Source organism: Caretta caretta, chromosome 4 (assembly GCF_965140235.1).
Source record: "Caretta caretta isolate rCarCar2 chromosome 4, rCarCar1.hap1, whole genome shotgun sequence".
NCBI lineage: Eukaryota > Metazoa > Chordata > Testudines > Cheloniidae > Caretta > Caretta caretta.
The window spans coordinates 16,342,947-16,356,975 of record NC_134209.1 but is presented as its reverse complement, the minus strand read 5'-3'; the positions used below and the strand labels follow the sequence as shown (position 1 = coordinate 16,356,975).

The 14,029-nt window shown below is 42.5% G+C and overlaps 1 protein-coding gene across 31 annotated transcripts in view; it reads right to left on the bottom strand.

Annotated features, from left to right (window-relative positions):
- ADGRL3 (adhesion G protein-coupled receptor L3) overlaps positions 1-14,029 on the bottom strand; it is an 810,612-nt gene that overhangs the window by 108,886 nt on the left and 687,697 nt on the right. For all 31 annotated transcript variants that reach the window (XM_048848457.2, XM_048848466.2, XM_048848467.2 and 28 more), the window contains 2 exons: positions 2,755-2,821; positions 1,178-1,269 (listed from right to left, as the gene is read on the bottom strand). In XM_048848457.2, coding sequence (XP_048704414.1) covers positions 1,178-1,269; positions 2,755-2,821 — 159 coding nt within the window. The remainder of the gene's footprint in view (positions 1-1,177; positions 1,270-2,754; positions 2,822-14,029) is intronic.

The following is a 14,029-nucleotide window of genomic DNA, read 5'->3' as shown; positions in this document are numbered from 1 at the left end:
CTTTCGCTCCCCTTCTGCAATTTCCAGCAGCTCTCAGCGCTGCCCTTCACCATGCCCGCCCCTGCTACAAACAACTGGTCTTTGGAATCGGAAAGCTGGGCTGGGGGTACTGCTGTTGCACTTCAAACCCCTGTCCAGCTTGAGAATTTTCCGGCGAGGCCTGGCCTAGTTTAAAGGAAAGCACCATCTGTGAGAGCAGATACAGCCGCAACAACAATAACCTCTTGGAGAAACGTGCTATTCAGTCATTATATAATGAGTTCCCTTCCCGTCCTCTCCCTCCTCCCACCTGTCAAAGAGGGGATGAGAGAGCCCTTTAGTGGAGTCAGATATTGTTTCTGCCTTGCTCTCTACACAATGAAGTGCTGATGCCGACCATTTCCTCCCCACAAAGTTCATTAGATGGTCTTATTAATTAGTTGACTCCGCATCCTACCACACACTGCCACCTGAAATCTCACTTGCATTTGTAAAGCATGCAATTAAAGCCATAGGCATTGTCACAGGCAGGCACTGCCGGGCATTAATATTCTATTCAATCAATAGCTAGACAATATGATGCCGTGCCTTGGATGCTCACCAAAGTAAAGGACAATATACGTGCTGTGCAGAGAGCACACAATTTTGATCTTAGGGACTCCAGGGGCGCTCCACTAAAGCCATATGGGCTACTTTACGTTTGGACTGAGGGCAGAATTTGAGCCAATAAATCTACTGCAGAGAAACAAATCAGAAGTAGGCTGCGGCACTCCACGCAGAGAGAAGTAACAGCAATCCACACTTCCTCTCCTTTTCTGCACAGTGCTGAAATAATAATTGCCAAATTGTAATTCCACCTGACATTGGCTGCAGTTCCATCTTACTTTAAAGAACCTGGCCGTTGTTCTTTTCAGTGCGGGCACACATAACTGTGCTATGCAAAACTGAATGAAAACGGCCACCACTCATCTTAAACACACACTAATGCCAGGGCCCTTTACAGACAGGCCTTCATCCTCCTCCACCCGTTCTTGCTCATTATAAACCACTTCTGCAGGCAAAAACAGGATGACATGAGATAAAGACAATGCCTCACCCCTTCTTGCCATTTCTGTCAAGAGGGTTTGTTACAGTATAGTTTGTTCAAAGAGTAAGGGAGCTGTAAACAGAGAGAGAACTGGGGGGAAAAGCCACTTACTTGATATTGTCGAGACAGCCGGATTCAGGTTTCAGGATGGCAGTATGATGGAACATTTTATAGAGAGCAATCCCCAGGAAGATTACATTAAGCTGGAATGAAAAAAAAAAAAAGAAAGAAAGAAAGAAAGGAAAAGGTTGTGTTACATGGCAGAAGTGGGGGGTGGGAGGAAGTGAGTCTTTTCTTTGTAACAGATGAGTTGCTCTGGGAAATTAGTTCTCACTACAGTTTTACAGAGACTAAATCATAGATGATTGCCTAGTATTCTATAAAGGCAAGGCAGCTTGCCGAATGAGAGAACAGCAATACAATAGACGCTGGATGAAGCCAGCCCTTACACCAACAGCAGAGTTTCAAGTGATGTTACAGAAAATTAAAAATCTTTGCTGTAACTGCTCTTCTGTGGCTTTGTGGTGCATACTGATGACAAACCATTCCAGGTTTGTTGTTCACCTGCTCCCATGGAAAGGGCCACAAGGCCTGCCTTCATCCAGGGTAGGGGTGAGTATAAATTTTCAAATACAGAGTAACTTGGGAGATGGTAGGCAAGTGACTGTTAGAAAGACACACTGCAATATAATGACCGAGAAAAGGAGCTTGGTCTATGCTGTAAAAGATAGGCTGTGATTCACTAGCTCTATGCTAGAGAGGCTCCCAGTGATTGGAAATGAGTTACCAAAGACCCAGACAAGAGGTGGCAATCACAGAGGGAGAGGCCTTTTATAAATGTATTTAATAAAAATATAGATTAATGGTTCTGTACAGAAACATATAAAATACGCAAGCCACTACATCCTTCAAACGGCACGATCCCCTGATTTGCACACAACTGGGCTGTTTTTGTGTGTGACATATGATAGTCACTACAGATTTAGCAAGTGGCAAAGGCCTCAACTTGGACGGCTAATGAAACACTCTGGATTGAAATAAAAACCAACTACAACATCTGCATTGAAATGAGTATGCTCATTCCTTGCTGTGTTGGCTGAACTATTTCATATTTAAAACAAAGCATGATTTATATAAGCCATATTGTAGTGATTTCAGTATGGGCAAACTCCAGCTGTCTCTAAAGTTTGGTTCTTTACCTTGTTGCTATGTTATCTGATATGGTGACAAAGCGTGTTAACTGTGAAATTACACTTATTTTGTTTTAACTTCTAAAGCGAGAGAAAAAAATCTTTTCCATTTTTGACTTTGCTCCTATTTCAGATTTCCCTTTGTGCATAAACGATGTACTGCTTCATCCTGGAATTCAAAGGGATGAGCATACAGTGGTGTCAAAATAGAGACCAGCGCTTCTAAACGTCTGATAACATCAAACAAGCTTTGCAAGAGACTATTCTGAGCAAGTGTCCACAGCACAAACTCGTACTGAAACATACTTTCCTTTCCCCAACAGGTTTTGATCAAGTATTTCAGAATGCACTCTCTTATAATGAGTGTCTAATTGCTTGTGTTAGGTGGGGTCAGATAAGAACATGCTTTTCCCAAATTAATCTATGTAAATTCAAGATACAGAGTGAAAGTTTTATTTCTTGACCTGGGAGATGGAGTAGTTAATTAGGAGTTCTTACCATAATTATCAAGGTCGCTGGTCCTATAAAGCTCCAAATGAAGTAGGTGTCAAGTCTGAGCCAACATCTGTAATGAAACACAAGGGATAGAAGGCATTCAAGGACTGAGCGCAGGACATACATCAAGATTGAGCGAGTGACAGAGAAGAATGTGAGCTGCAAAACATTCCACTGGGAGACAGGAAATATTACATTGCTTGTTCATTTAAATGCTGAATTATGTGCCCAATTTCTGACAGTGCTATTGATGGAGGAAGATAATTACTTCTGGAGGAAGCAGGGGGGAAAAAGGCACAGGGCCTAGTTGCTAAGGCCTTTTGCATCTGTCATAGAAAACCTTATATTAAAAAAAGAGTGGGGGGGTCAGGAGGAACTATGAGCAGCCATTAAATCTCTGCTCTTCTCTCCAATTATAATGCAACACAACCTGCCAGTCAACTGTCAAGCGAGCTGACATTTTTCTGTCAAAAAGATCTGAGCAAATTTGGTGCAAAAAGGAAATAAATTTTGGTACTGGAGAACTGAAGATTAGATTAATTAGATTCAGCAGCCTCACTTTAGAGGTTTTACCGCCCTGAACCTCCCGAGTACCTTGTTGCCCCCAGTGTTTCTAAGGTTGCAAATGATCTTCAGTATCACATAAAGCTGATTCATGACCTAAAACTAAATTATTAATCACTTAATTTCAGCTGCACTTAATACTTCCCCAATTTTTAAGGCCCCTGGGAAATTATATTTCCATTCCTAGTTCATTCAGGATGACAGGAAGATAAAATGGAAGTGACTAGTCACAAGACAGATGAATATAAATTCTGAGGAAGCTACATATGATGTTTAAAATAATGTCTTGTCGTGTTTGTCATGTTACTCATTAAAGATGTGTTTATAAGGGAAAAACTACTAAATTGTAAAAAAATACTTTTACCCTTGAAATTACGTGGATTTCCTAATTAAATAAAGTGACTAGAATTGTGCATATCAGTTTATCCTGAGAGTATATAGTAAAAGACAGCAGTTCTGATCCTTGGGTCTGGGTTGGGTCCTAGTCAACTCAGCTGAACTCCACAAGGAATCCAAGAAACGTAGGGCTGCAAGGAACCTCAGGAAGTCATTTTGTCCATCATCTTGCACTGAGGCAGGGCAAAGTAAACCTAGACCATATCTCTCAGGTGTTTGTCTAACCTGCTCTTAAAATCCTGTTCCACAACTTCGCTTGGCAACCTCTTCCTATACTTTGTTAGTTTCTATAGTTAGAAAGTATTTTCTTTTATCTAGCCTAAACCTCCCTTCTGCAGATTAAGCCGATGAGCACAGGGGTCTGTGCTAGCAGATCCAGAGAAGGGGTCAAAGCCTGGAATTGAAATGCTACGGTGAAAACAACCCGTCTCTTGTACACTGAAGAATTTCAGGATTCGCAAAATCAAAAATTAAACCATCAAACTGCAAAATTGTAGAAACAAGGCTTTTGTTCCCAACTTTACCAACCTAGGGCCATTCTATGCTGCTGGCTTCTTTCAGCAGCATGCGGGGTACAAATAGCAGCGCAGACTGTGAGGCACAGCTTAGGTGAGTAAAGACACTCCTGAAGAGGGAGGGTATGTCCCAGAGTACATACTTTATATGGCTCTCTACTCACCCAAGCAGTGCCTCCCTTTCCACACCACTATTCTTGGCAGTGGAGTGTCCTGCTGCCTTTGCTCTGTGGAGCCTTTCCCATCTGCTGGACAAGACTCTGGCACAGGGAAAGAGTCTGGCAGTAGGGAAAGACTCCACCAGCTCCCTGCTGCAGGGAAAGACTCTGGAAGCAGGGAAAGGCTCCGGCAGCAGTCAGATGCTGAAGCCTCTTTCCACGGCTTCCCCCCGCCACAGCCTTTCATTGGCAGGTGTAGCTACACGACGCAACATGGACGCAGGCCACTTGTCACTGCGGCATGTAGCTACACATACCCTACATACTGCCACCAGCAGTGTGTCGTGCAGACGTAGCCTTAGGATCTGAATGGCTATAAAAATCTAAACTGGTTATACACCAATATAATGATATTTGCACGGAGCCAAAACAGAAACCGGAGTGTGGAGAGATTAAAAAATATCTGCTACTTAGGATCTAACTCCTGAATTGGAACTGAAGCCGTGCATCAACATCCTAACGTGAGAGACATGCTGAAAAGGGTTTCTTAATGTCAAGACAGGAGTTCTGGATTTCTGCCGCCTTGGTGGACGCTAAAACTGCTTTAGATGTGTCTGGCAGTAGCTAAGCACAATGAGTGATTTCCAACTCTTTCTGTTTTAAAATGTCTTATTACTTGTATTGCAGCAGCTTCCAGAGGCTCTCGCTGAGATCAGGCCCCACCGTGCTAGGTGCTGTATAAACACACAGTCAGACCCAGCTCTGAAGACCTTACAGTAGAAATTGACTAGACAGACAAAGGAAGTATTATTACCCATATTTTACAGATGGAGAACTGAGGCAAAAAGACACAAAATGATTTGCACAAGGTCTCAGAGCAGGTGTGTTGGCAGAGGCAGGAACTAAACTCATGAATCATTGTCTGGTATCTTAACCTCAGGAGCATCCTTCCTTTCAAAGCATGTTTCCCTGGGGTGGGGCAGTGGGAGAGGGAGCAATAGCAAACCTATACAAAAAGTCCTGGGTGCTGATGAAGACCTTGATGAGGTTTTGGATCTTGAACTGTTCCATCCAGTCAGGCTACAATGTATGGCCCCACTGAAGGCGAAGGAGTTAAGCCAGCCAAAGATCTGGCCTTTTGGTCATTTTACTTGATAATTTTTTGGTTGACAGGTAATTATTTGGGGAAGCGTAGAATAACACCGAGACTCTAAATTCACTCAGGAACACGGGATCTGCCAAACCCATCACTGTACCTTATAACAATACTGTCAGTTAAGGATAGGGCATTTTTTGTGATTTTAAAATAAAAATTCTCCAAGTATTTCAAACTGTATCATACATTTAACAGGGAAACCATCTGCCAGCAGGCAAAATGACCACATCTCACTGTCTGCAAATCCTGCTAAGCAGGTTGAGGGAGCATAGTACATTTACAACTGCAAAGCAAATTGTTCCTCCTTGAGTACTTAGGGTTTTACTAGCTCTTGGCGAGCAGGGTGGCAAAACTCCCTTTTTTAGCTTAATAGCCATATGGCCACAGCTGCTGGTGCTGTTTTTGGCCACAGACTCTCTCATCATAGGTCTCTGACCCATACACTGTTCCTCAAGGCCAGCATTGTGCACTTCCCATCCACTGGCAGCCCCGCAAATCATGCATCTTGCCTGCTTATCTGCCTCACTTGTAAAACTGTGATGCAGTCCCGGAGCCTGATTCTCCACTGGTGTAAATTAGCACAGCTCCATTGACTTAAATGGACTGTGACTAATAATGGATCGTGAACAGTGAGGGGCATGAAGATGGCTGATTCCCACAGCTGATTAGAACCCGAAGGAATGTTTGAGAGTGGTGTTTTGCTGTATGCGCTGAGCTCTAGTTATCAGCACTACCATCACGAAATGAAAACAGGGCCTTCAACTGAATTCTGCAGAATCCAGAAAAGCATGTTGATGCACCATGCATTTCTCCTTCTCTGCTAGACGGCTACACCTGTTTACCTTTCCCACTCTGTCTTACATTACAGGGAAAAACACAACACTGCAAAAGGAGGAAAAGGGTAACTGAACTCAACGGAAGAACAAAGTGAGTGACTTCTTTTGTGAGCAGCCAAGTCATTAGTGGCTCAGACACTCAATGGGAAGTGTGCAGTTTTGAGCTCTTTAGAAAATCTGGCCCATAGATTCCAGAGCACAAATCTTGGTCATGGGGTGGATTCTGTGGCAAATTCTGTGGCTGTGGAATGGCCAAGATCCAAGTGTATTATTTTTTATTATTTGCATTTTGATAACACCTAGCCAAACCATGGCCCCATTGTGCTAGACATATACAAACACAGAGTAGGAGATAGCGCCCACCCTGACATGCTTACACTCCTCACAGACAAGACTGGAGCACGGACTGTCAAGATTAGCAAAGGTTCTTTTTGCATGCAAACCTTAAAGGTTGCATTGCAATTTTGCAGTTGTTCTAATGGAAAGGTCTCTTTCTAAGAAACCAAGTACCGCTCTTTTGAATGACAGATGGAACTCTGCAGTACTATGTCTAATCCATAAGGGGGTAAAAAGTCAGTCTTTTTGTGGTCAATTTATAATGATGTAACTATGAACCCATTTAGTCAGACCTCATTAAAAATGCAAATTAAGAACAAAACATCAAAACTTGGGCATCCTGCCAATTCATTCACAGAGATGTAAATCGCTAATCAGACAAGTACCACACTGAGCTTTTCTTTCCTTAAAAACAAAAGCACAAACACAATGAGCTGAATAAATGAACTCCTTGAAAGAAGGAAGCAATCAGGCAACTCAGCTCCAAAAGTTGCTAATCTCAGGCTGCGGAACTACTTCTGACCATAGCACACAGCTGCAAGCTGAACGCTGACTTGTAATATTGCAAGTTTACATTCCAACAGCCATTAAACAAACGAGATGCTTCTGCTTTTAGCACATGCATATCATATGATCTGACATTCCACGGATGCTGCATGCACCATACATTTTACAAACAATAAAACCATTCCCTTCTTCTCCAAAGAGATGAACAGACACGTTCAGTGCTGTGCTATTAAGGTGGTGTGTGGCATTGCTTTTCTTCACTTTTTAATTTCCTCCCTCGCAGAGTGACAAGTTAGCTATCTTCAACCAACACTTTTTTGCAAGTAATAAAGGCTACAAACGGTTTGCTCTGTTTTTTGCATGAAGAGAAATCAAACACTAAAGTATCCCTAGTGTGCATTAAATGGAACCAATAAACAATCATTAGCTGCCATTGGACCATAACATTTGAAGAGATCTAAGTGAGCCTACTCGTCATGGGAGTTTGGGAGTTTGCTTCATAGAGCTATAGAGCCTCCATCTGTGTGTGTGGTAACAGTAATTGGATATGTATGTATAATACATGCCTTTGAAGGGTGGAAAATGCTTTCTCTTTTTACTACATTTCAGTGTTCAGTGTCCATTGCTCCCATGGGCCTGAACAAGCAAGGAGCGGGCAGTGTAAAAACTGAAGATAAAACAAACATACCGCCCTATCAAAGGCATACCCTTTAGTTAGCAGTTATTTTTCAACAATATGATGATGCATAAAATATAGGAAGCTGGACACTGAAGTTAGCGGCTGTGACATCATGATAGATTTATCATAGAATCATAGAATATCAGGGTTGGAAGGGACCCCAGAAGGTCATCTAGTCCAACCCCCTGCTCGAAGCAGGACCAAATACCAGTTAAATCATCATTGTCAACTGATACCCAGCTTTATCGCATCCCAAAACCAAACCAAAACCAAAGGCAAACAGAGCCCTGGCATGATGCAGAAAGGACTTGGCTCGCCACAGGATGAGTTTACCTACAAGTATGTTGAATAAAAAATACTAAGATGGCCAATGCCTCATTCCTCTTCCGTGAGCTCTTTAATGGGCATCAGTATAGAATACATGAGGGGTTATGATGATAGGACAGTTTGTTGATATCAGGTTTGGCTAGTCACATTACTTAAGTGAGTTATGCAGGTCGTCCCAAAAGAGAGCCAGTTAAGGCCCTGATTCAACAAAACATTCAAGAATCTTCCTAACTTTAAGCATGTAAGTAATTCCATTGAATTCAACAAGACAACTCACATGCTCAAAGTTAAGCACACACATTAATATTTCGCTGGATGGGGGCCATCATCTAAAATGGGAGCCAATCAAACCTTTCTGCCACACTGCATACCCTCAGGTATTTTGCTCACACTACGTTATAGGGAAAAATTATTGTCAAAGTTTTTTAAAAAACAGTTTAAACATTCCCCCTTCCTTTTGCAGATCCGCCCAGCACACAGCTTGACACTTGGTCTGGGGACTAGAAGGAAGGATTTGGCCATCAGAGAGGCCAAAACAAATGATACAGCATCGTCAAACTCGATCTTATTTTGCAGCTAAACTAGAGACCAGTCCCAGGTGGTGATTTGTTTGTTGTTCATGACATTTGCTTTCAATTATCTGTAAGAGCTTCAGTTTTCTCACACTGCTAAGAAGGAGACCTAGACTGCACGAACTGTTCATGACCTAACAAGCCTGTTAGCTCGAGCACTAAAAATAACCATGTGGACGTTGGAACGCTATCACCTTGAGCTTGGGTGACTAGCCTGAGTCCCCACCGGAGCCACAACTTTCACACTGCTTTTTTTTAGCACACTAGCTCAAATCCTGGTAGGGTGAGTCTGGCTACCCATGCTGGGAAGCTCACTGTCTGCTGCAGTGTAGACACACCCACTGTCTGCAATTGGGTTCTATCTATTTCACCTTTACATACGAGACAACACAGAACCAGGGGAGAGATGCACACATTTTTTTGTTAATCTAGGTGCACAGTTAAATATCATGTATTAGGGACGATGGGTAAAAAAAGGCTAAATCCTGCTCAGCTAGCTGTCATGGATAGCCCGTTCAGCTCCAAATGGGGAAATCTTTTAAGGTAATCAACATGCAGCTGCCTAGTTGCAGATCATAAACCAAAGTAATTAGCCCCGCGTCTCATAATCTGGCTGGTGTGAACTACTCCTAAAAAGTCAATGCCAGCCCCTGATGTAATTAAGCTTAAAATAGTATCACTATTGAACAGCTACTACAGGATGTCAATATGAATACCAGAGCATGGGATGCTATGGAAAGCCATAAACAACACATGATGAATAAGGGAATAACACAGGAGCAAATGACCATTTTCTGACAGTATAATCTGGGCGTGTTATACTAGCAACAGATTAACAAACTAAGAAACCCCCAAATTCTACATTAGGCATCTAAATTGATCATTCGGAGACATATAATTATTGTGACCAAATGCTAGACAGAAAAAGATATTTTATGAATAATGTTAGAAACTCTATAAACTCTGTTTAAAACATATACAAAATAGGGGGATACAAGAAATATATTCTGCAGATTGTCTCACAAATAACCAAGCAACTTCTCACAATTAAATTATGTATGCCTGGCATATAGTTTACCACAAATTCTAATCAGTTCTACCCTTCTAATAACATTATACAGCAAAATACATCATCATCCATCAACCAGATGGAGCATGTTAGTTATACAAAACATCTAGTATGTTTTTATTTTCCACTGTTAGAACGTGATAAAATTGACCACACTGAAATTACAGATTATAAACAAATACTTTATGCTTTATAAGTGTCTGCATAATATTTTATGTGTGTGTGTATTAAATAACGAGAAAAAATTATGGTATAGCAAGGAAAGGAGGTTTTTCTGGCTTGAATATACAATGGCTGTATTACTCACAGGTGGAAAATTTATGTAGTTCATCCCAGCTGAGGGTCAATAAAATTTCTGAATGTTCCTCAGATGATACAGAGAAATTACTGTAGGTAGAGGTGGTTGGAAAATGTTTTTCCTGTAGACAAATTTCTATTTTTCAGTGAAAATTTGAACATCAAAATATTTTGGTCCCAAACTGAAATATTTCAATATTGAAATGCCACCATGGTGTATTATGGGAGTTGTCGTTTGGGTGACTCATGCTCCCATTCTTCACTATAGTCCGAACTCCTTTCTCAGACGGTATCTCCTACAACCCGCTATGATATCATCTCATGATGAGGGGGAGATGTTGTCAGGATGACGAACCTAGTCCATTAAGGAGAATGGGGGGAGGGGAAAGAAGTCAACCGAACCACAACTCCCATGAGGCACTGCAGCAGCAGATCCAAATCAAAATATTTCAGGTTTGGGGCATCCAGTTTGTTCATGAAAAACTGAATTTTTTCTGAGCAATCTGTTTTTGTGAAAACATTCATTTTGTCAAAAACCTAATTTTCTAAGGAAAAGCAATTTGGACAGAAAATTTTCAACCAGTGTTCATAAAAGGGTGTTTTCCTTAGTGTGACTGTTTCTATTTTTCATATCATCTCAGCTGTAAAGCCAGACACTATTAGTGCATGTATGGGGGAGAAATCAAAATAACAACTAATACACTTGAGAAAGCTCTCAAATTTTCCACATACAGTACTAAAATGTTACATTTTTAAGATATTTCAAGAATCATCAAGGTAATAAGCATGTACTAAAACTGAAGGTGGAAATCAACAGCCAATTTTTCCACCTTTCAGGATTCAAGCAGAGATGGAAGACAATCTAGCTGTGATCTTGGATGGGTGGCATGAGTTTGGAGTGATAGTTTTACTGGATTTTACAAGCTAAATTCTCAGGTGTATACACCAGTGTAAACCTGAAGTAAATCTGCTGAAGCCAATACAAGTATTTCACATTTCTAACAAGGTAACAGATTAAAATCTGCCCCTAGTTGTTACAAGTTTCCTAGCCCCTCACTGTTTATGTTTGTTACTGAAGTGTGGTGTAGTAACAATAACAGCTATAACTGGCCTGTACCCAGGTCGTACATGGAATATGTTGCTTTAAAATTCTACCCTGACCGTTTCTATTCTAATCCACGGTTTTTGCAGCTCACAGCTCTGAAATTTTCCAACTGCGGTCTCTATACAGAGGTGACTTTTTATTTTGTTTAAAGTTGGAGGAAAATGGGTCAGTCATTCTCAGAGCACCAGAGGACAGGAATTATGACTTTCTGGAACATTATTATTAATGATTTCCATTATTAACAAAGTCCTTGTGATAATCTAAGTGGGTAGAAAGTTAAATTTTGGTGGGCAAATAATTCTCACTGAAGAGGGTCTTGCAATGTTCTGCTGACGTTTCCTTTCGATTCCCTCCAAGTGACGACCCTTTGGGAACTGCCCCCCCAATGTGCTCTAAACATTTTGTGACACTTATTGTCTCTTCTATTCTTCAGACCTGAAGGCAGGTCTATGGTGAAACTCCTTTGATTAGGTTGATAGGGAGCTTGGCATCTACATACAAATTCTTGAAAATGTACTCTCCCCTATCTGATACTGTGCGCGCCACTCAAAGTTTCCCAAAATGTAAACCTTCTATAAAAGCCGGTAAGACTTCCACAAGCCCTTCTGTTAGAACAAATATGTTTGAAAAGATTTCTGAATGTTCAAAGAAGAATATTTTCTCAAAACTGAACTCACACCCACTGATGGCACACAAAGCAAATGTTCAGCTGCCATCTAAGTCCATCTCCTGATATTGTAACAGAACATAAGCAGCTCCGCTAGATTACAGAGTCACTCCAGCAAAGAACTAGAAGCATCTATGCTGCTATTATTTTGGGTGGAAATTTTGCAAATGGAACGAACGCGGAATTAGCTGTCACTGCGGCTGTGCCCTGAGCCGCTGCCCTGGAGAGCTCTGGGGCCCCACTGGCTCGCTGTTTTGTCTGCCTTCTCTTTCTGCCTGTATTGTTGCTAAAAAGAATGGGAAAATATAGGCCTCACAAAAGAAATTGAAATGATAATAAAATGCATTGCTACAGTCATTGTAAGGGAGCCTGCAGAGAAAATCAAAGGCTGAAATTTCCTTTTGTTTGCCATTAGACCGTGTTGCATGATAATCTAAAAAGTGCTTTGATACCAGTTTCAGCACTGATGAAAACACTTTAAAATGTTCATAATTATAAATGATGTAGCTGTCCCAACTTGCAAAGAGTCTCATACACTCTCTGGTCACTGCCTATTTTGCTTGACGGCCCTGGTAATTGTATAGAACACAGTTTTTAGACATGCAGCGGTTCATCATTTAAATGAGAAACACTCTTAGAGAAGAGGGACAGACTTGTGACTAAGGTACTGGACCAAGATTCAGGAGACTGGTGCCCTTGAGCAAGTCGCTTTGTCTCTCTCTGCTTCCATTCCTAATCTGCAAAATGAGGATAACAATCCTTCCTTCCCCCACCATTTGTCTGTCTTGACTATGTAGACTGTAAGCTCTTTGGGGCAGGGACTGTCTCTTACTATATGTTTGTACAGCACTTAGCACAATGGGACCTGGGTACAGCTGAGACCTCCAGGTGATAGCCTAATAGATACGAAGATAATAAGAGAGTGTGACATGACAGGGTTTCTTCCCAGCTTCCAAGGATAGCCTGCCATGCCCAGTCTCCTTTAAACAGGCTTACCATCCAAATAAAAACAAACAAAACAGTCCCTCAGCTCACCCTGTGTCCTAGGATTTCATGGCTCCCCTTCCCAGGGATCTCTGGTGTCCCTACTTCTTGCAGCTTCCCAGCCCCAGCCAGCTCCCTTATCTTTCTGGAACACCAGCACCAGGCTTCCTCTCTGAGCACCAGGTCCCCTGTTCCAGGGACCCTCCACTCCCCTGTGGTTTCGCTCCCTCCGCACAGTCTGTCCCAGTCACTCCTCCCCTTCCTGCCCTCTGACAGGACTTTAGAGGCCAGGGATAGCCCTGCTCCCTTTAATTGACTCAGTTGGGTCCACCTGCTGTGACACAGGGGCAGTGGTCCTGATCCACTCACGGGGACCAGCTACCCCATGATAATGAGGCTTCATCAATATATCCAGCATGATACATTCATTTAAACTTAAATTTTCCAAAGAGGTGGAAAAACTGGTCATTTGTCCCTAAAACACAGGTCTGAGATTTGGGCGCCATGTTCTTTTTCTCATCTAAATGTGGAGGGGAGCCGGTGCCCCCAGAAAGGGTCGGGGGGAGGCTGCTTCTGTGGCATTCTGCTCTCTTCCTCCTGACTGTGTGAAAACTCCCCACCCTCCAGACACAAGGGAGGAGAGAGCAGGAGAGGCTTGGGGCAGAGGAGCTGGCTGAGCTGCTGTTGAATCTCACTCTCCCAAGCACTGGAAGCAGTGGCTGGAGGCTGCACTCTGTGGTTGGCCGCTCTGAGCTGCAGAACCTCCCTCTCTTTGGAGAGTGGCCAGAGGCAGCCCAAGGCTATAGAGTCATTAGCAGTGCAGCTCCAACGGAGCTCCAACCCGCCTCACACCCTCCTTAACGAAAATATCCCTGTGAATCTCTGCCAAGGGGGACAGCTGCCCTGTATGTCGCTGAGTGACGCGGTGTGGTTGGCAGTGGTCCATGAGACAAGGAGCCCTTTAACAGTTATGTGGCCAAGTCCTGCTATGGGTCATGGCTGCATAGCACCTGCAGACTTATGCCCAGCATATAGGTGAACAGAGGGCTTCAATGATTGTGCAGGGTCCAGAGATAGGTGTGGGAGAAGGGTTACTAGGATGAGCAGAAG